Raw genomic sequence first — 22943 nt, 5'->3', positions numbered from 1 at the left:
AGTCCGACAGAGACAGAATAGGAAGTGTACGGGGGAACCAAACTGCACTAACGATGGTTAGTTAACACTGATGCTTTCACGGCCCGTACTTGTAGTCATGATATGGGCTTTTGGGCTTATGCCATCTTAAGAAAACAAGGTGAAACTGTAAGTTTCGCAGAGAACTTTGCCCCGTATCTTCAGAAGAAAAATCCTGACTGTTCCCAAGGAAGTCTTCCACAATAATGAGGGTAGCAATGTTAAGCCCTGTACAGACGGAGACATTTCTTGTGCAAGAAGTGGTGCAATAACACAATGTTCTTGTGTGAACACTGACATTGCTTGAACTTACTTGTAGATTGCATGCCAAAAAATGACGCCAGATATTGTGCCATCTTCCTAGCCATTGCCGTTTGGTACAGGTTATTGAAAAAATGCTACCAGCGTTTATTTATGATAAAATGGAATGGAGCACACTGACAGTAGAATGTTTAATCGATGCCTACTTGTTTATACAACGCCAAGTCTCTATATTACAATAATAAGCATACCAGAAAAGTAGCTCTGGAAAGAGTGAAGTTACAATTAAATTAATAATATATTGTGGTTCCACCTATTCAATACAAGAAAACTAATGCAAGGTTACATTATAAGTCAATCACAATTGGGACTGGTTTCGACCTTTAGTCAGGGTCATCTTCAGGCTGTCGTTCAAAAGGTGCAAGGTAAAATTTTACTGGCAAATAACAAGAGAACGTAGAAAACATACACTTTTTTCACATGACAAAAGTTCAATATCGTATAAGGAAGGTGCAAGGTAAAAAATTCACTAGGAAATAAAAGACGCAGAAAACAAACTTTCTCACATGACGAAAGTTCAATGTGGAGATAAATAACACTGTCCAGCTGTCCAGCGATGGTTCCATTGCTGCCATCCTGTATTGTTTTTTAGGATGACTTCTGCATCCTGAATCAGGATCCGATGTTAATTCTTCCCCATCACATCACATTTTCTAAAAATCCTATATTACGTTTATTTCATCACATGCACTAATGCACTTCTTACGCTGTTAGGAAGAGTGTTGCTTTAATTTAGATTTCCATATTCTTTTATTAATTTGACGTCCTCCAGCCATCTCGTAGTCCTGTATTATCATGCTCAGTGAAGAGCCGACAACTATGTACAACACAGCCGGCAACGCGCGGTTTTGGCTGAGTGGCGTCATTCTCTCATTGTGCTTTGTCCGCGACAGTCTGAGTTGTGTTTCGCTTGCTAGTGAAAAGAGATTTTTGTGAGTGACTTACTGTGTTAATATTTTTATTGAACTTACATCTATCAACATGCCATGACGTGGCTGCAAGAACAATCCAGATACATTCTGCTATGTAAGTGGAAGTTTTGCACCGATGAGACAGCGACGCAATATAACCGAGTTCACGAGAAAGGCCTACTATGCCTAGTTTGGCTTGAAACTTGGAGACCAAGACAAGCCGTGGACATCATATAAGGCTTGTAGAACCTGTGTAGAGCAGTTACGGCAATGGGTGAACGGTAAGCGAGCTGCGTTGCCATTTGGTATTCCAATAGTGTGGCGAGAACCCCCAGACCACAGTACTCACTGCTACTACTGTGAATGTGAAAGGATTTAACAGCAGCAACAAAATAACATTGTGTATCCAAGCAATATTCGATCTGCAATTTTTCCCGTTCTTCATGGGCCTGATACACCAGTACTGTACCTTTCCACAATTTTAGCTTCTCAACACGCTGTCCAAGGCTGATTCAAATCCTTCCGATTGAAATGAGAAAAATTTTTTGTTCATAGAAGACAGAAGGACAACCAATTACCATTAACCGTTTCTTACTTTATAATTTTATTAATACATCATGTATAATTTTAATGAACACAACAAGACTTTCAAGATATGTGTAATGAGATATACTAAAGCACAGTTCTACAAGTTCTTTACATGAACAAGGTGTTATCAACTAAAATAACTTTTTTCACTTTGACAACATTTGAATAACAAGTGTCTTAATGGACTGACAAATTATACCCAAAGATTTAAATGCAACCGTAAATATGACATGTGATGATATGAGTATTAGCACATAAAGAGATCAACAAAAACAGTGTTATCAAGTGATTGCTGTAAGTTTATTACTATTTTATTTAGCACACAGTGTAAATAAGTGTTTCAAAAGACTTTTATATGCTGATAACATGTCAAAACTTTTAATTAATCTTTTACTGTTAAAAAACTATGTATGTATTAACGTGGCACAACGTCAATTTTAATTATCATGTCCTTTCTCAATTGTGTGATTAATGTATTTTATAGCTGATGACATTTAAATGTCAAAACCAGTACCATTATTAAATAAATGTTTTAAATAATATCTTATATAACTCATAATTTGTATTGCAAAGGTTGAGCTTTAAAAACCTTATCTCTGTGACATCAGTACCACAGCATCCAGAACATTTACAGGATTGTCTCTCTTCTGAATCTGACGCAGAAATGGCGGGCACTAACTCTGACTGTGATGAAAAAGAACCGAGACTGTTTGAGCAAAGTGCATTAAATGACTTAGCTCGAGATCCTGGCCTTACAAAGGATTCTGCCGAGTTACTCGGATTTAGACCTTGTGAAAAGAACATGTTAGCACTAGGGATGACGTACTACGGCATCACGAACAAGAATTTACACCCTTCTTTTCTGAAGAAGGAGCCTTGGTTTACTGCAACAACATTCCGGAGATAATCTTCAAACTAGAAGCACCACAGTATGACCCTAGTGACTGGACACTTTTCATTGATGCCTCGAAGCGTAGTTTGAAGTGCGTCCTTCTTCACAATGAAAACAAACTTGCATCCATTCCCGCTGCTCATTCAGTTATTATGCAAGAAACATATGGAAATCTCGAAGTGCTGTTGTGTAAACTGAAGTACCAGGAACACAAGTGGTAAGTGTGCAGTGATTTCAAAGTGATAGGTATTCTGTTAGGTTTACAAGGAGGTTACACAAAGCACCCCTGCTTTCTGTGCGAGTGGGACAGTTGAGCAAGGTTACATCACTGGACTCAAAAAGAATGGCCACGTAGACATTGGATTGTAGGGTCGAAAAACATAAAACAAGAACCTCTTGTTTACCAGAGTAAAATACTGTTACCTCCGCTTCATATCAAACTAGGGTTTATGAAGAAGCAATTTGTTACGGCCCTTAACAATGAAGGTGAATGCTATCAGTACCTGTGTTATCGATTCCCAGGCATCAATAATTCCGAAATCAAGGAGGGTATTTTCACAGGTCAGATATCAGAAAACCTCTTTCTGATGATAATTTTGAAGACGTTATGTGCGCTGCAGAGCAATCGGCATGGATAGTATTCCGGAATATAGTCAAAACCTTTCTTGGAAAGAAAGGATTCAGACTACAAACAAATGGTGGATAGATTGCTTGTATCTTTCCAAGATTTAGGCTGCAAAATGAGCTTGAAAGTGCACATGTTACATTCACATCTGGACTATTTCCCTGAGAACCTAGGAATGCTGAGCAAAGAGCAAGGAGAAAGATTCCATCAGGATCTACAGGAAATGGAACAAAAACATGCTGGCAGCTTACTGCTGGCTACTAAAGAGATAAGTCCAACTACTCCTCACACACGAAAAGCAAGGTGAAGACGTTTCTTATACTAAGGTAGGGCATTATAAAATTGAAACCATAGACTTACCATTCTCAGTACGTTATGAGGCTTAATGCGTGGTAAATTTTGGTCCATTTGGCTTTGTTTTTCTACAGATCTGTTAACACAATATACTACGTATCTTTATATTACATTCATAAGTATACCAGTGTAAGATAGGAGTGTTCAGATGGGTGAAAATAATAAGAAAGAAGCATTCTTTACATGTGATAATAGTAATCTTGCATGTGCGCGTGCTACACATTTATCAAATTTTCATTTTGAATTTGCACAAAAACCTGATGTGATATGGGAAAACTGACTTCAGTTCCGGAAGCAGCATGCCCGAAATATAAAAGATCACTATGTAAACTTCATGCAATGATCAGAAACTTTGAATTCGCAGGTCAGTGTAATTATCTCAATGTTGGATCTTGTAGTCATATATTTTATAGATTAAGAAGCAAATAGCTGGTTGTTATTTTTTTATGCATAAAAGTTAGAAGTTAAGCACCAGTGTGAAGAGAAATAAGTGCATTATTGGAACAACTGAGTATCACAGATGACAAACGAAGGTATCATTAAAATGTGTGCTCAAAGAGTTCTTAAGGCGATGAAGTGGTCAATCCCATTCTGAACCATATTTGAGAATAATTCCCAGTTCAATGTGGAGATAGAGACACTTATAGAAAGTAAAAATCAATTTATGAAGTGGATAGAAGTAAAAAGGCATGAGAAAATATAATATAAAATTTCAATTTGTAAAGAGTGAAGAGTACATGACATGCAATGAGGGATAAGATTTGGAAATGAGTAAGAAAAAGGAGGGGAAAAAAGAAGATAGTAGATGTGAAAGAGAGGTGTAAGAAAGGAGGAACGGGGAGTGGATCTAAGTTAGGTCAGGTGGTTGAGGTAATTGGGGCAAAAGACAGGGATAGGAACTATGTAAAGCGTGGAAAATTGTATTTGGGTTTAAAGAAGAAACGTTTTTAAAAATGAAAATGAGAAAGTCGAAAAGAATATTTGGTGTTTCTGAAATGCCATTTAAATTGAAATTGGGATTGAAGTATTGGTCGAGATGGATGAAACAATTTTCGGTTGTGTAAAGAAGAGGGCCTTTCATTCATTCATTATTTATTTACCATAAACTTTTACAGTATCTATGGAAGGCCAGGGGAAAAGGACAAGCCCCCCTACACGCAGTGCCCCCTGACCTTTGAAATAATGACCTAAATCCTAAAGTAAAACAGTCATATACACTATTTATGGTATAGTAACAGAGTATAGCCTAATATATACAAATTTCTCATTTATACAACCTTTCACTCCCTCGTTCATTCTTCCACATATTCACATGCATTTTCTCACCGTATGTGCTTCCTAACATAACAATGAACTATATTTACATTTCTACATTTAATGTTGACGGGTAGATTGTTCCAAAGCCGCACGGAACGAGCAAAGAAACCTAGTTTGTAGGACTCGGTTTGCGCAAAGGGGGGTATAAGACACACCCTTGTGCCTCTACGGACGGAGCTGTAGTATAAGGAGAGTCGAGGGAATGGTGAAAGGTGAATGGCCCCTGTGAGGGACTTGTGTAAGAAAGTGATGTCGCTTTGTTTACACAGCTGTTCTTGTTAATTAGTCGTTCAGCGCGACATTGGATTCCTTCTAGTTTGTGAAGGTTAGCTGCAGTGGTAGGGTGCCAGGCAGGTAGACCATACGTTAGTATAGGTCTCACTAGTGTCAGGTAAGCTGTCCGTATAACATTCAACTTGCACCCACGGAGACTTCTGTGCATTAAACCGAGCACCCTGGCAGCTTTGCATCTCACTTCCTCTGTTTGAGTGTTCCATTTTAGTTGTTTAGAAATGGTTATTCCTAACAAATGCATAGTTTTAACTTGCTCAATATGTACATTATTAATGTTATATATACATTCTACTGGGTGTCGAGACCTACTTAACCTAATGTATTTACATTTGCCAGCATTAATGCTGAGACCGTTGACGTAACACCACACCGGTATGGTTGAGGTCACACATTTAGGTAAATCAGAGACAAATGCATTAAATAATAAAGGTCCGAGGACGGTGCCTTCACATAATCCTGAGGTTACTTTAACAGTCGACGATCGAACTCCATCAAACACAACATGTTGAGTTCGACCCTCGAGAAATGACCGCAACCATGCCAGTACACTTCCCCTAACATTCATCTGTCTTAATTTTAACAAAAGTCTTTCATGAGGGATTTATTTATTATTTCAATTATTTGTATGTCTTGTTTTATGTTAGTGAAAGGGTGTTTAGAATCATGTATATACTGTCCTAGAGCAAAGAATCTACTATATTTTAAAGTGTTAACAGGTTCTAAATATCTAATATTAAAATTACGTCTGGTTTGGCCTATATATGAGAAATTGCAGTTGTTGCATTTAAATCTGTAAACTCCTGATTTTGAAAAAACACTAGACATGTTGACCGATTAGAGTTATGTAAGAAGTCAATATTCCTCTTGCTGGTTTTGAAAGATATTTTAAATTATGATTTTTGAAGATTTTGGTAACTTTATAAACATCTTTGTTAAAAGTAAAGGTGAAAAATGCTGAGGCGTTAAGTTTTTCTTTTGTTAAGGTGGTCTTGGGACTGTGTTTGAATTCATTAATTATTTGATCTATGAAGAAATTGTTGTAGACGTTAGATTTAGCAATAGCACGGATAGCATTCAATTCATTTTTTAAATAATTCTTAGACATTGGTATATTAAAGGCACAAAAAATTAAGCTATTTTAAGATGCACGTTTATGTGCTTGTAGGTGTTGTCGGATAGTAGTTGCTGTTTGTGTTGGTTTTCTAAAATTTTGTAGGATAATGTGGAAGAATGTCTGTTGATAGTTAAATCTAAAAAATCTACAGCGTTGTTAGTTTCAGATTCAAGAGTAAATTTAGTATGAGAGTAAATGTTGTTGAGAAGTAGAAGTGTAGAAGCTGCGGTGATAACTTCTTTATTCATAATAACGAGCATATCATCAACATATCTGGTTCAAAAGAGGATATTGGTAAAAATTATTATTATTTTTATTATTATCAATTTTTGTGTATTCTAAGAAGTCTAGATAGATCTCTGCCAAGACGTCTGAGGCTGGTGAGCCCATTGCTAAGCCATCTTGTTGATATAGTGTTATCAAAGGTGAAAAAATTATTAACGGCCAATTTTAAAATAGAAATGAAGTCCTGAATTTCTAGTTTACTTAGATGACTGTATTTATTTAAGTTATTTTCAATGATGGGGAATAATTTTGAGGTTTGAATGCTGGGATACATATTGATGATGTCAAAAGAGTGGAGAGAAGGATTTGGTTGGATGTTGAAATTCTTTAGTTTTTCTTTTGAATCTGTGGTGTTTTTGAAGGATTTGTTAGATAAAAATCTGTAGTTTCTTTTTGTTAAAATTGTAATTGATTATTGGGCGAATGGGAATGTCGGCTTTATGAATCTTGGGGAGGGCTTTAGCTGTGGGCAGACCTGAGTTCATGTTTAAAAGTTTTGTTTCTTCTTGATCAGTGAAGAGATAAGAAGTATTTTTTAAAGATTATTTAAGTAAACATGGGATTCTCCGTGTGGGGTCTTTTTTAACTATTGAAAAAATATTAAAGAAGTCTTTTGTTTTTGCAATGTATTCAAACAGTTGTGTTGCCTTTAACAGATATAGTGACGTTAAGTAAAGATGACTGGACCAATTTCACAGCAGAACTTGATAAGTGCATCCGATGGATTCCTCCTAAATATAACAACTATAGGCGTTTTGCTGGTGCAGTTATAGAAACAGCTAAGAAGTTCATTCCAAGAGGTTACCGCAAAGAATATATCCCTGGATGGAACGAAGAAAGTGAAGACTTTCAACGATGTGGAGATCCTAACACAGCAACCAAGCTTCTGTCTAGTCTGCACTCATCTCGAAGGCATAAGTGGATAGAAACAGTTGAGAGGATAGATTTTACTCGCTCTAGCAGAGAAGCTTGGAGTCTTCTCAGAAAATTAGGAGGAAGCCAACCAGTACGCAGAGAACAGGCTGAAGTTACATCAGATCAAATTGCCTCTCACATCATTGTAACGTCACGAGTTCCAGGTGACAAGAAACACACCAAATATATTCGACGACAACTTCAAGTCTTGAAGTCAACAGCACCTCAGTCTTTAGAATATGCAAATCCCTTCACAGTATCAGAGATTGACACAGCACTAAAAGATGTAAAACCATTTAAAGCTCCTGGCTTAGATGGAATTCATCCCGAGTTCTTGATCAATCTGGGACAAAATGCGAAGAAATGGCTGGCAACATTTTTCACAGACATCTTACTAACTGGACACATGCATTTGGAGTTCAAAAAAGCTAAGATAATTGCGATTTTAAAACCTGGCAAACCCAACAACAAGCCAGAAAATTATTGCCCCATAGCCCTCCTTAGCTGTTGCTACAAACTGTTAGAAAGACTCATATTTAACAGAATAAGCAGCACCATTTTACAGCACATTCCATAGATCAGGCAGGCTTCAGACCAGGTCGCAGCTGTTGTGATCATGTTTTGGCACTTACAACATTCATAGAAATGGGGTTCCAAAGAAAATTGAAAACATCTGTTGCTTTTGTTGATCTCACTGCTGCATTTGATACCGTGTGGAGGGAAGGTATGGTCTATAAACTTCTCCGGGTCATACCATGCATGAAGATAGCAAGACTTATTAACAATATGTTGAGTGATAGGAGGCTTCAGGTTATCATTGGGAACAATGTGAGCAAGGAGAGGAAGCTTAAAAATGGTTTGCCTCAAGGTTTAGTCCTATGGCCACTCCTGTTCAGCTTATATATATCTGATCTTCCTGAAGTTACATCACGGAAATTCTGCTATGCTGACGATATAGCATTAGCTGTGCAACACAAAGAACTGAAGAGATTTTAACAAGGGATTTGTCCATTTTGGAAACTTACTTCAGGAACTGGAGACTTAAGCCCAACACTAATAAAACGGAGGTGTTTTGTTTCCATTTAAACAATCACTTAGCAAATACTAAATTGAATGTAAGTTTCTGTGGCAGGATACTGCATCACAACTGGAACCCAAAATATCTTGGAGTAATCTTGGATCGAACACTATCCTACAAACAACATCTGCTGGGCTCTGCAGAGAAACTGAAAACACGTAACAACATCATTCATAAGCTTTGTGGAACTACCTGGGGTTCTTCGGCAAGCGTTTTACGGTCTTCAGCTTTAGGCTTGGTATATTCAAGTGCTGAGTACTGTGCTCCAGTATGGATGAACAGTCATCACACAAAACTCATTGATACTGAATTGAATTCCACTATGCGCATAATAACTGGCACAATTTGATCTACACCAACTCATTGGCTCCCGCTTCTATCTGGAATAATGCCATCTGATTTACGCAGATCCACCGCTCTTATCAAGGAATTCAATAAAATCTTAAGGAACCCCGATCTACCTGTACATGAAGATCTACGAACTATCAACCAAAACAGATTACGTTCACGCCATCCAACTTTAAGTAACGCCTCAGACATGGTTGCTAGAAGCTACAACCCAACTACAGAGTGGAAAAGACGGTGGGAAGCAGCAACGGAGACGCACCTGCACAGTATGTTCTCGAATGCCAAACTTCCAAGTGGATTCCAAATGCCACGTAAAACATGGTCTGCTCTGAACAGAATAAGAACAGGCCATGGCAGATGCAGAGACATGCTGTTTAAATGGAACAAGTTGCAGACACCCGCGTGTGACTGTGGAGCTGCACGACAAACCATACATCATATTGCCAGAGAGTGTGAAACGCGGGCATACACAGGCAGCAAAGTGGATTTCCTGATGGCAACTCCAGAAGCAATACAGTGGATCAGTGATCTTGACATTCAGTTGTAGGGAGCCTTTTCTTGTTCATTGTTTTCTTGTTATGTAAATATGTATATAATTTATATCTAAACTCAATTTGATTGTATGGGCCATACGCTAAATAAAATAGCGATGTTAAGGTCGTTATCATTAATTTTCTTTTTTATGTTCAAAGATACGTTTATGATCAGTAATTAGGTCCTTGTTGATATTATTATTGGGAGGAATGTTTTTATTAACGAAAATCTTGCCAAGCTTTCTTTTTACGCCAATCCTTAGTTCGTCTTGTTGTTCTGATGGCATTTTATTGATGGCAACTTCAGATTAGATTATTAAGTTGGTGACAATATTAAGAGTGTTGAGGTTAGGCCAATTGTGCTTAAGGCCTTTGGCTAGAATCAAGTTTTCATTGCCATTTATTAAACAAGTTAATGATTGAGGGGTGGAACTGTTTTTTGTTGTGTCGGTTATTTTAATCTCTTTGACCAGATTTTTGCATAGTGAGGAATTGTTTTTTAGGCAATTAAGTTTTTACTCCAAAAATAGTTCTTTTCTTGGTAACTAATTGAATAATCTGTTGTTGATTTGGGACATAATAATGAAAAGAATTTGTACCATTTAAGGTATCATGTGTATGAATATGACAAGCAGATTAAAGCAGATGTAGGATACAGTAGTTACGTAGAAATGAAAAGGTTAGCACAGGATAGAGTGGCATGGAGGGCTACATCAAACCAGTCTATGGACTGATGACTCAAACACACGCGTTCATATGCTACCGACAGAAGGCATACCAGTACATTGTACAATAATGGTAACAACAGATTGCGCCACTTCTGCCGCAAGAAATGTCTCCGTCTGTACAGGGCTTTGTAATTAAAATCACATTCCATGCGTCTCACAGCCTCATGATTATTCTGAAAATAAATCGCTCATGCAGCTATGGTAATCCTCATTATTGTGGAAGACTTCCTCAGGAGCACTCGAGATTTTTCTTCTGAAGACACGGAGCAAAGTTCTCTGCGAAACGTAAAGAGTTTCACAATGTTTTCTTGACATGGCATAAACCCAAAAGCCCATATCATGTCCGATGGTTAGTTACATTGGCCTTAATTAAGGTACAGACCCAGCATTTGCCTGGTTTGAAAATGGGAAACCACGGAAAACTATCTTCAGGGCTGCCGACATTGGGGTTCAAACCCACGATCTTCTGAATGTAAGCTCACAGCTGCGCGACCCTAAGCGCATGGCCAACTCGCCCGGTGATGATTATTTTACAAGCAATCTAAGCACTACCAGTATCCACTGTAAAATCATAATTTAGTAAACTGATAACTCATCAACAGAATTCAGAGTGAGTGTGTGTGAATTTTCTTTTTAGGTTGTTGATGAACAAGTGGTACACAAAACTTGCCAATGTATTAGACCAATTTATTATTATTATTATTGTTATTATTATTATTATTATTATTATTATTATTATTATTATTATTATTATTATTATTATTATTATTATTATTATTATAAAAGAGGTTGTATTTACTCCTGTATGTAGAGAGAACTTCTGTAGTTTAGCATATAATTACTTTAACTGTATATTTCCCACAGTAGGCCTACTTCCATTTCTTGAAGTGCATTAAAACAAATTTTTTTTTTTACTTACCAAGTGAAATTTGTTTGTCCTGTGGACATTACATTGTTATTTAAAGTCTAGTCCAAATCATATTATATAGTTTACCCCTGCTGATAAGGTATAGACTAAATATAATAAATATAAATACCATTTAGAAATAAAAATGAATTACCGTAATACATTTCCTTTGCTCTACTACAAACATAATAAACCTGTTTTAAATTTATAGATTGCACTTAAAATTAATGATGCAGACCTATTTGAATATGTAACACATCACATTTTGCAACAAAGTTTAATGTCTACAACAGCAACATTTTAAGGTCCATCCACACCAAGATGTTTTCGTCAACTTTGTTAAACACAGTTAATCAACAATGTTCTTGAACATTTTTTACTGTTAATAAACAAAATAGCGTGTTCGTAAACTTTTCGGCCATGTTTATAAATAAAATATCTACTTTTTTTAAATGAAATTTTTTATTAACTTTTCACGTTTTCGCCAACATTCGGGTTCGCACATGCGCAAAGATGCATGCAAATGCTTGACACACTTCAGGCACAATAACTGATACTGCTTGTTTTAATACCATAGACCTTGGCTTTAGATGGGCCGGTATCACCGGCAGTCATAGAATTGCCCGAACAGAGTACAGGAAGTTCTAAAACATGCAAAATCTATGGCGGTATGGACTGGTTCTTAAAATACCAACTCTATACAGGGTCTCTTATAAACGCAGACCGTCCAGCGGCGTTTCTACTCTCCGAGACCTAAGCAGCTGTACAGTACGCGCACGCATAGTTGTAAGGAGCATGCACATGTTCGACCTGGTATTCAATAGCCAGTCTGAATCTCAGCTGTTAACAGGGTGAGACAGTTTTCATTGCAACACTGCATTTTCGTACGTAAAAGTTATTTCAAGTACGAGTCGGCTCGACGTGTTCGCGATGCATTGGCTCAGCAATTTCCTGGAGAAGTGCCACCTTCACGATCACAGATTCATGTAACTGTAAATAAATTTGAAACTACTGGCTCAGTGCTCAATTAAAAAAAATGCACACACACGAGCAGTTTTTAACAAGGAAAAACTAGACGACACTGGTGCGAATCTTGTACGATCACCGAATAAGTCACTCACAAAATTAGCACAACAAACAGGGGTTTTGATTTCTTCTGCACACAGAGCTACAAAGCTGTTACACACCAAACCATACAACTTTACATGGACCCCTTGTTAAAAACCTGTGAACAGTCATAACTCTCGCTACTGCTGTGTAGAAAAGCCTAATCGTGTTCATGAAGTCCCTCATTACGAAGGATGACACTTCCAACATCTCTTATGAGGTAAGATTTCATATAAGACTGTATACACGCTTAAAGCAGGGCGGCCACGTGCGATGTAAGATGGGCTGAGCCAGCTGCTGTAGCGCAGAGTACAAACATCATGTGCTCAGTCTGGCTGTATAAGAGGGACCCTGTAGTTGTTTAAAAATTCTGTAAATTTATTGAATCGGTCAGGAAATAGAAAATCTCCTACGATACACCTAATAATAGGTAAGACCATAATATTGAAGAAAGATATATCTTTCTGCCGCGCGTTACAACGGACTATAAAGAAAAATGTGCTTCAACAGCGAGTTAGTTTGTCTGATGTTACCCATTGTCGTCCACTTGCACCAAACCAAGTTAAATGTTAATCGGTAATAGTCAATACAATATCTTACTGCTTAGCATTGAAAAAAAGATTTAATCTATGTATTATGTTAACGAGACTCGTATCTAGAATTAGGTTACATATGAAACAGAATCTCAATTACAATGGGAATAGGTACTGAGACTTGTTAGGTATCAGATGTAATTTATATGGTCATGAAATATGAAGCAAAATCAGTTTACTAAAGTGGTTACATGAAAATAAATTTGGTGGAACTGGTGAAGGTGAAAGTAATATTGCAAAAATTTCTAATAAAGATAGTGATAGTTCCAAAAGTGCACTGAAAATACCTGCTGCAGTGAAAAGTGCAGTACCGAGCTCAAAAGCCGCAGTCGCTTAAGTGCGGCCAGTATACAGTAATCGGGAGATAGTGGGTTCGAGCCCCACTGTCGGCAGCCCTGAAGATGGTTTTCCGCGGTTTCCCATTTTCACATCAGGCAAATGCCAGGGTTGTACCTTAATTAAGGCCACGGCCGCTTCCTTCCACTTCCTAGGCCTTTCCTATCCCATCGTCGCCATAAGACATATCTGTGTCGGAGCGACGTAAAGCAAATAGCAGAGAGAAAAGTGCAGTAAGTAGGTCTACCTCTGAAAGCTCTGCAATAAATTGTGTAATGGGTTTATTCAATGACACCACTCTTTTGCCTCCTTACTGGGCCTCAGATCAGTGGAATTATTTTAGTGCTGAGAATCCATGGATAATTACTTATAAAGGTAACTTAGGATGTAAGATATGTTCAGTAGCAAATTTTATTCCTAACAAGCCTCAGAGACTTCACATTTCACAGGAATGGGTGCAGGGAAAAATAAATTGCTATGGAAGTGATTAAAAAAAAAGCCCAACAACAGAGTTTGAAGAAAAAAAATTGGGAACATAAATTAAGTAAATCATACATATCTGCATCAGAAATAGTAGAATTAAGCAAAAAGTAATACCGGTACTTAGAACAAAGAGTTATAAAAATGCAAGGAGAAGTAGAAACCACTGCTCGTGATTTTAGAACAGCTCGACAAAACTGCAAAATATTAGAGACCTAATACGGATATGCCAGTTGAAATAGATCTCAAATCTGTTAATGGGCTCAATATGGGAAGAATCCTTCATACAAATTTCTCTTGCACTAATATCACATCTCATATTACCAAAAGTATGCGTGAAAGGATCGTGAAACATACTGTAGAAAACAAATGTAAAATAAGTAGGCCCTATACTAATCTACCACACTCAACAAAAAGCAGACAGTTGTGTGTTTAAAATTTCCTATGGACGACACTGGCAGTTGTCAAACTATGTTTTTAGATCTGATTGAACTAGAGAGCAGAACAGCTTCTAGTATTACTGCTGACCCTCTTAAAAAACTCAACTTCTTTGGAATGAGTGAAGAATATTTTTAAAAAAATATCTTATATGTTTTCATGTGATGGTGCCTCAATAATGATAGGCAGAAACAGTGGTGTAGGGCCACAACTTAAAAATTTATTTCCCCCTATCATAACCTGGTATTGCAGCAACCACACACTAGAGCTACCGGTAGCGGTTAATGAGTCCATGGAATAAATTACTTTCAGATATTGTAGAAAAACTGTATGCTCTAATCAATCAATCTCCTGAGAACCAAAGGGAACTAAACACATGCGCAAAAGTTTTTTGGGGCAAGGAATGTTGCATAACCAGTAATGGTAAAATTTTTGCAATTCGTTGGGTTTCACCAACTAAAAGAACACTACAAGCTGTATGGGGAAACTGAGAGCTTATCTTCCCATTTTTACATGGCTGAGAAAGATATTAAAAGAGATCAGAAAGAGCCAATTATTCTGGTTTACGGAAATATTTAGGAAGTGCAGAGCTTGTAGAGGTGCTATTTCCGTATCTGGTGTACAGACTTAGGGATAATAAAAATCATATAAAAATGATGTGCAACAATATCTTAAGTAGCAGAAAGGAGAGATCCTTCCTTTATGCTTGCCAGAAACCCACCATTCCGCCTCTAGAAGTTGTTGTATGTCCTCCACTCTCTCCGCTCAGCGCCAGCCAGCCGCACGCACGCAAGCGTGGAGATTTCGAGACTCGACGCGCAGCCTTCAGTGCGCGTGCCTGTACGTCGAGTGCTGTATAAAAGGAGCTCCCTGCCTACCACTCTCCAGGATTCTCCCCGGTGTCCTGCTCCAGAATACACTGTACGTCGAACACGGAGGCTACTCCTCTTAAAAATGTGTCTCGACCAGGTGGACGGAATTCTGGTAGTATGAGGTTTCACCTCAGGTCACTGTTCCAAGTTCCCGTTCCTATCTTCCCTTCATCCAAGTCGAGCCCCGATGCTGTACTCTACACATCCCCTATCTCCCTCAGGCTCCGACACTCACACATTAGACTCTCTAATTGTGTACTTAGCTTTCCTTCAGTGCAAGCTCATAAACACAGACACTGCAAGTAGAAGGAACTCTCTTCACTAATCAATGCTAGTGAAACTGATAGTTTTCGACTATCACGAACTGAACATTCTTATGAACTATCTTTTCAAGATAGAAGCTAGTGTAAATACATTCCAAGTGTATATAGTTTACAGTGACAGAAACTCTCCCAAGCTTAATTATCTACTTTGCTTCAAGACAATTTTATGTTTATTCTTGTAAATTTCTATGTGAAGCAAATAAATAAGTTGTGTTCTGGTAAACCTTATCCTGTTTACAACACAACTATTCTAACTTATAGGCCTACAGAAGAATTAAGACCAAGACTGTGCAAATCAGCTGAATGCGACTATGTGCTGTGTTCCTATTGGCCGGCCAATGTTAGTGCTGTGTTCCTATTCGCTGGCCAAGCTTCAAATTGTCTCTGATAGAGCTTGCATCATGTGCAAGTACAGGGCTGCCATTTCTCTAAAAGTAAGAGAACCACCAATTTCACTGTCACTTCTTGTAATTTTTGTCTAACATATCCAGACCAATGATTTTGTCACTAACCTACTGTAAACTATCCAGACCAATGGTTTTGTCAACAACCTATCCAGACCAATGGTTTTGTAACTAACCAACCCTAACCTATCCAGGTGGTGGTGGTGATTATTGTTTTAAGAGGAAGTACATCTAGGCAACCATCCTCTATATAACACTAATCAGAGAGAAAAATGGAAGGGGTCCGACACTTTGAAAAATGAAGGTATTGGTCATAGGAAGACAAGGGCCACGAAGGGCATGAAAATGAAGGACAACCTAGGCCTCCATACGTAATACCGCCGGGGTCTAAAAAGAACAAGAGTTGACCAAGGGAGGTCGGATAGGATAGATGAAAGTGAGGAGCCTGGCACAGGTAAGTGGAAGCAAAGCCAAGACTCAGCTGAGGCCCCGTAGTCGCCAACCCACGCTCCAAAGTTCAGAGCCCCTGAGGCGCCTTTTAGTCACCTCTTACGACAGGCAGGGGATACCATGGGTGTTATTCTACCGCCCCCACCCACAGGGGGACTAACCTATCCAGACCAATGGTTTTGTCACTAACCTTCTGTATCCTATCCAGACCAATGGTTTTGTCACTAACCTACCTAGACAAATCGTTTTATCACTAACTACCCTAATGGATCCAGACCAATGGTTTTGTCACTAACCTACCGTAACCTATCCAGACCAACGGTTTTGTCACTAACCTACTGTAACCTATCCAGACAAATGGTTGGAAGGACAACCTAGGCCTCCATACGTAATACCGCCGGGGTCTAAAAAGAACAAGAGTTGACCAAGGGAAGTCGGATAGGATAGATGAAAGTGAGGAGCCTGGCACAGGTAAGTGGAAGCAAAGCCAAGACTCAGCTGAGGCCCCGTAGTCGCCAACCCACGCTCCAAAGTTCAGAGCCCCTGAGGCCCCTTTTAGTCACCTCTTACGACAGGCAGGGGATACCATGGGTGTTATTCTACCGCCCCCACCCACAGGGGGACTAACCTATCCAGACCAATGGTTTTGTCACTAACCTTCTGTATCCTATCCAGACCAATGGTTTTGTCACTAACCTACCTAGACAAATCGTTTTGTCACTAACTACCCTAATGGATCCAGACCAATGGTTTTGTCACTAACCTACAGTAACCTATCCAGACCAACGGTTTTGTCACTAACCTACTGTAACCTATCCAGACAAATGGTTGTCACTAACCTACCCTAACCTATCCAGACCAATGGTTTTGTCACTAACTTACCCTAACCTATCCAGACCAATGGTTCTGTCACTAACCTACCCTAACATATACAGACCAATGGTTTTGTCAATAACCTACCCTAACCAATGGTGGTGTCACGTGGGATACCAGAGGCCTAAGGATCACTTTGCGGCTCTAACCTGGGGGCTGACGCCCCCAGATCCCCTTTGCTTATCCCTATATCACTGGTCTTGTCCAGGTCCTATCCTAACCATCTGCACAGCAAGAATCAGTCCAGACAAAGGGTGTTTCCACATGGAAAGTAGAGACCTAAAGCTGCAAGAATCAGTCCAGACCAATGGTGTAACAATAATCACCACCAGCACCACCACCACCACCACCTATTAGTTCCTCAAGCACCACCCATTAGTTCCTAAGTGAAGTGGTTGGCAGCACTGTGCACTGCATTACATCTGTCGCGAGAAGTAAACACCAGTCGACCCGCGCGCGTGAAAGTTATCTCGAGGGAGCAAGTATTGATACAATTTAGAATCTCACATACCGGTAACAGGAAAATTATAAGCTTTCAGGGAGTAGAAGGAATATATAAATAATGAAAGGAAGCCACGTGACCTACTGCCACTGTTTTTGCTTCTAACACTATTGCTATATCAACAGCCAAGTGTGAATGCTCATTTATCTCCATGAATGAGATTGGAACTCCCTTTAAGAAACCCATCTGGTGGATCATGTGTCTGATTTGATGTTCCATCAATTTACCTGGACCTCCTCTTTCCGCATTTGGCCCACTGTCATACGTAAAATCTTGGCTTGCAAATGGCAAGCGATCAGCAGAGGAAGTCTCTTATCGTAAAAAGAAAATGACTGCAGAGCAACATCCCTTCGAGGCTGTCTGGAATTTTTCAAAGGATTAGATGAATACCGGAAGTTATAACTTTCCAACTAAAGCCCTGCTCTAGACAAATATACAAGTGAAGTGTCGGAATCACCAGTTGCTAGGAATCTTAAAGTTATATATAGCCTGTCATTAATGAAGATGGCATTTTAAAAATTTGTATAATTTCTTGTAATGCCTGGCCCAATCATTCAATAAGAACTGAAAATCATGTAGGGACATTCTCAGAAAATTTTGAAAGCTTGCTGCATCATAAATTAAAATTCTAAACGCCTTTCCAATATTTTTCTTTGCCATACTTTGTGTCAATATCAAAGGATAGAGAAGGGTCCACCTATTCAATACCATTAGCTTCTATAGCTTGTACAGCAGCAGATTTGAAGTGGCATTTGATTTCAATTTTGGATGTGTTGTTCGGACTTCATCAATAATTTAAAATTTGGATTGTAAATTGGAACATACCAGATTGCTTAACTTATTATGTGTTGTATGTAAGCGTATGCTTTTCCAATTGGATCGTGGCTGAAGATGACCCAGAGTATATGGGGTTGAAACCAGTCCCAATTAACCTATATATGACACTATACAAGCTAATGGTATTGAATAGATGGACCCTTCTCCACCCTTTGATAGTGATCAATTGTCAATACGAACCATAATGAAATTCATAACACTCTGTGTCTGCACTTTTGTCTAACTGTAGTCACTAAAGTAACGAAAGATGCAGCTGCATTTTCTTCTTCCTGACCCTATTCATTATAACCTCAATAATAACTTTTTTTAGTGTGGACAGAATGTTGAAGAAATTTGTTCACAAATGTTTATTAACTACTAGCTGATGTACCCGTGCTTCGCTACGGAATTCTACATTGTATACAGAATTGTAGGTTAGGTAGTGTACACGCTGTAAGCAACATTGTATTAAATTGCATAGCACTTATCGTTATCCTAGAAACGCGACAGAGAAAGTCACCAAACGTCTTTTCTCATATGAAGACTGGGTTAGGGAATTTTCATTGTAATGGTAGGCCCCTTGCCTACCATCAGTCACAATCAGGTTGGGGAGCTTTCATTGTAATGGCAGACATATCCTCAGAAAAAGTATCTTAGTAGTTTTCCCAACTGAAATGAACATAGGTCATTACAATGATGTCAGTAGGAATGGCACGATTAAAAGCAATGCTTTCATATGAAACACTCGATCAAATGAAAAACCACACATTTTCTCACTTTTAAGGAACAGTACTACGCTGCCAATCTAACAGTCTAAAGTTCCAGAGCTGGAATGACCAAGCCGCAGACAGCCGTGACCCGGGAAAACACTTCGTCTTATTTCGGCCGGATGGGGGTGTCGAATAGTGGAGACTCCCAGGGCAAAAGCTATGCCCTTTTACTAATCTGTTTCCTAGGAGTACCTGATGAGTCGCAAAATCTCAGTTCACTACACAGAATCTATCTGACATGGAGGTAAATTTTTCCTCCAAGCCAGAGGAGAAACCCCCTCTTCGCTGCTAATTTGAAATAAAATGAATGTAGAATTTAATAAAAGTGAAGAGGAAGAAGCTTTTCTTAAGAAACGGCTCTTTTCAGGGTTGAATTTGGAGTTATTTAGTGAATTGTGGTGCTATAGTTTGGAATAGGCCTAAAGTGTAATTCTAGACCAAGCCATACTACTACTACTACTACTACTACTAAGTGAGCCTTTGCCTTAAGTATGCACACTGCTCATTCAAACCAGCGCGTCAGAGTAGGGATCGAATAGCTGGAATACTATGATGAACCAGTTTGTTACGTACCGGCAATATCAGAAACTGTATGAACCAGAGGAATGGCATGCTAAAGAAGAAAGTTTTCCAACTCCTCAGCTATTTCCCGCCAATATTCAGCCAGGCTGTTATACTCGGTACGCCACAGTAATCCGATCTGTCTGAGTTGAGCGGCAGCATAAGAGACAAAGAACATCACAAGAAACAATGGTCAATGTAATGGTATTGTTGCTCAATGTTATTGCGCTTTCAATATTGTAGGCCTTCACGTTTAGTTTTCTTCTGACTCTGAAATACCACTCTTTTCATAGTCGGTACAGTAAGATTGAATAAAACCTAAATGGTCGGAAATTGTATTCTCTATAACTTTTGTTATGTAGTACTTTTCGATAGGACCAATAATATAGGTATTTAAAAATTAAATTATAGCTTAGACTGTAGTTTCTTATTCCCCGACTGTATATACCAACTTTCATTAAATTCTGCTAACCCATTTTCTCGTGCCTCAGTGTTGAGATGGACTTGGTAACAAAAGTACCAATTTATGAATATCTGTGTTATCAAAGCCGGTACGGTAACAATGTACGACATAAATGATGGGAAATTTAATTCTATACAACTTTCGTTATGTAGTATTTATTGATAGGACCACTAATAATATAAATATTTGAGAATATATTTTAGGCCTTCCCCTAAACTACCATTTTACTCAGCGTGAGTAAAATTATTTATAGCCTAGATTGTAGTGGCTCATCCCGCAACTTTACATAACGATTTTCATTAAATTCTCTTCAGCCATTTTCTCGTGATGCGTGTCATACATACATACATACAGACAGAAATTACGGAAAAGTAACAATTGCATTTCCTTGTTACTATGGACATGGCCGATACAGAAATACCATTCTTTTCAAATTCTGAGCAATGTACAGACAAAACTCTTATTTTATAGGCCTATATATAGATGTTGTGAAATGTTTCCATTAACACTGGAGTGGACTAAGCTTTACTGTACAACAATAGTACCAGTATAAATTTGGTGGTGTTTCAGAACTTGAGTGTGGACAGAACATACAAAAAGTTTGAAAAGTAGGAAATAATTCTTTGAAAATATTTGTATTTAAAATTTCTGGTCATCAACAGACCTAACATAACCCATAGGATGTTTTATAATACACATATCCCAGTGTAAATGCTGACAGACTTATCTAGCAGGTCTAATGGAAGTATTTGGCAGGTCTACTGGAAGCATGACTAATTAATTGCTTCAATACAAATTACTGTGAGATTTTGCAAGTGTAACGCCAAATGTTATATAGGCCTACTTGCCAAAAGGAAATGAGCAACTCTTAGCAGTATGCAGATCAATACTGGCATGATTACTCAAGGTTAGACCTAACAAATGCCTAAACTAGAACTGTCTTTACCTTTTCCAAACTTCAAATCTGATGGAGGAAATGTAGTTTGTATTAGGGTAGCTCCATTCTCACCAGCTTTACGGAAAACCGATATGTCATGTTCCTCAATCCTCGAATCCACTTCTACCGAACCATTAGCTTTATAACCAAGATCTGAACTGTCATCATCGTTATTTAACAACGTTTCATCATCTTCGATACAGTCATATTCTTCTCTCCTTTGACCAAGAGAATGTTTCTGTTCTGATTCCATGATGCGGTCGATGACACATGTTTAGTGGCCAAGTAAGTACGTGTTACTAGGAAGGAACAAAATATCAACACTTTCAAGCACGGTTAGGACTACACGAAAAAATGTTCTGCTCTCTTCATAAAGAGCTGACTTCTGTCAACCATCTGTCACAATGCTGAATAAAAATGTCATTTCTTGACAGTACTAATTACAGTCGTCTGCTTTCCTCTTGATAATGCCACACTATATTTGAAAATAAAGGACCAACATCAAAGATGCACACATCGGTTTGAACAATTCATTGAACTTCGACCATGACACGCACACACATCACGTACGGAAACAAAAAACAAACGACTCACAGTATGTAAGCATTCTCATTCTACGAACACCGAGGACTTCCCCCCACCGGCACCACACAACTACCCGTTGCCTACGCTATAATACAAGGCCTGGAAATAGAGCCCGTAAAACGCTATCGAAGTGGTTACACTGAAGTTCAATGCCGAGCCGCTAGAATCGCTTTCTTGCCCCCTGTCTACCAGATACGCGCCTTCAAACGTGTTTATTCTGAGTTGGTTGTGAATGTATTATGTATTCGTCTGATGTAAAGCATTCGCAGTTCCAGTCATGGTTTATTCACGAGAAATTAAAGGTAGTGCTAAAATACCACCCCTAAGCATGAGTGCAGAATTCAATACAGCTGTACTCATGTATAAAATAAAACATAAATTTATACAACACAACACTTCATATACTCTGAATTCTGACAACCATCCATATAGTACTGGGCATGCAAAAGACTTTGCCTTATACAATGTTTGCTCTTATAAATATGGTATAAACAGCTTGAAGTTCTCTGCGTTCCAGTTATTTAATAACATCCCTGTGGAGATAAAAACAGCACCAACTTTGGCAAAATTCAAACAAAGAGTCAAGCATTATTTTTGGGAAAGGTACAGTGCTGTTTAAATCAAAATATCAGTTGTCATTTAAGGCATTCTCCCAAACAATCTTACAAACTGTCCGGAACTATTCTTGTACCTCTACAACTTTTATGTTATGTAAATGTAAATACTCTGTCATCTGTTCTTGTACCTCTGCAACTCTGTGTTATGTATATATACTGTAAATACCCTGTAATCAATTCCTGTACGTCTGCAACTTTTGTGCAATGTAATTGTAAATAATCTGAAATCTATTCTTGTACTTCAGCAACTCTTATGTAAATGAAAATACTCCATAATCCATTCTTGTACCTTTGCAACTTTCATGTTATGTAAATGTAAATACAGTCAGAAATAATTCTCTGTAATCCTCATATTGATGATGTACATATTTTATATATTGTATGTGTTTATATGTTCAACCATTTACTAATTATCTTATATACACAAACTATATTTTGATGTGTAAGTGCCCGCCAGTATGTAATGTCCTGTACAATTCCTATGTATGAGCCTGCAGGCTCGTTGGAATTAATTGAAATGAATGGATGAATGAATGTTTCCAGTGAATGTTCAATGTTCGAAACATTATACAGAGGAAGTATTACGCA

General features: G+C 38.3%; 1 protein-coding gene across 1 annotated transcript in view; it reads right to left on the bottom strand.

The window, feature by feature from the left end:
• Positions 1–21802, bottom strand: part of LOC136872352 (TBC1 domain family member 20) — a 158576-nt gene extending 136774 nt beyond the window's left edge. Inside the window, exon 1 of the mRNA XM_067146163.2 lies at positions 21163–21802. Coding sequence (XP_067002264.2) covers positions 21163–21406 — 244 coding nt within the window. The 5' untranslated portion in view covers positions 21407–21802. The remainder of the gene's footprint in view (positions 1–21162) is intronic.
• Between the last annotated feature and the right edge of the window lie 1141 nt (positions 21803–22943).

The sequence above is a fragment of the Anabrus simplex genome, chromosome 4 (genome assembly GCF_040414725.1).
Source record: "Anabrus simplex isolate iqAnaSimp1 chromosome 4, ASM4041472v1, whole genome shotgun sequence".
In the NCBI taxonomy this organism is placed as follows: Eukaryota; Metazoa; Arthropoda; class Insecta; order Orthoptera; family Tettigoniidae; genus Anabrus; species Anabrus simplex.
The sequence above is the reverse complement of the archived record's forward strand: the minus strand, read 5'-3'. Positions and strand labels throughout refer to the sequence as shown.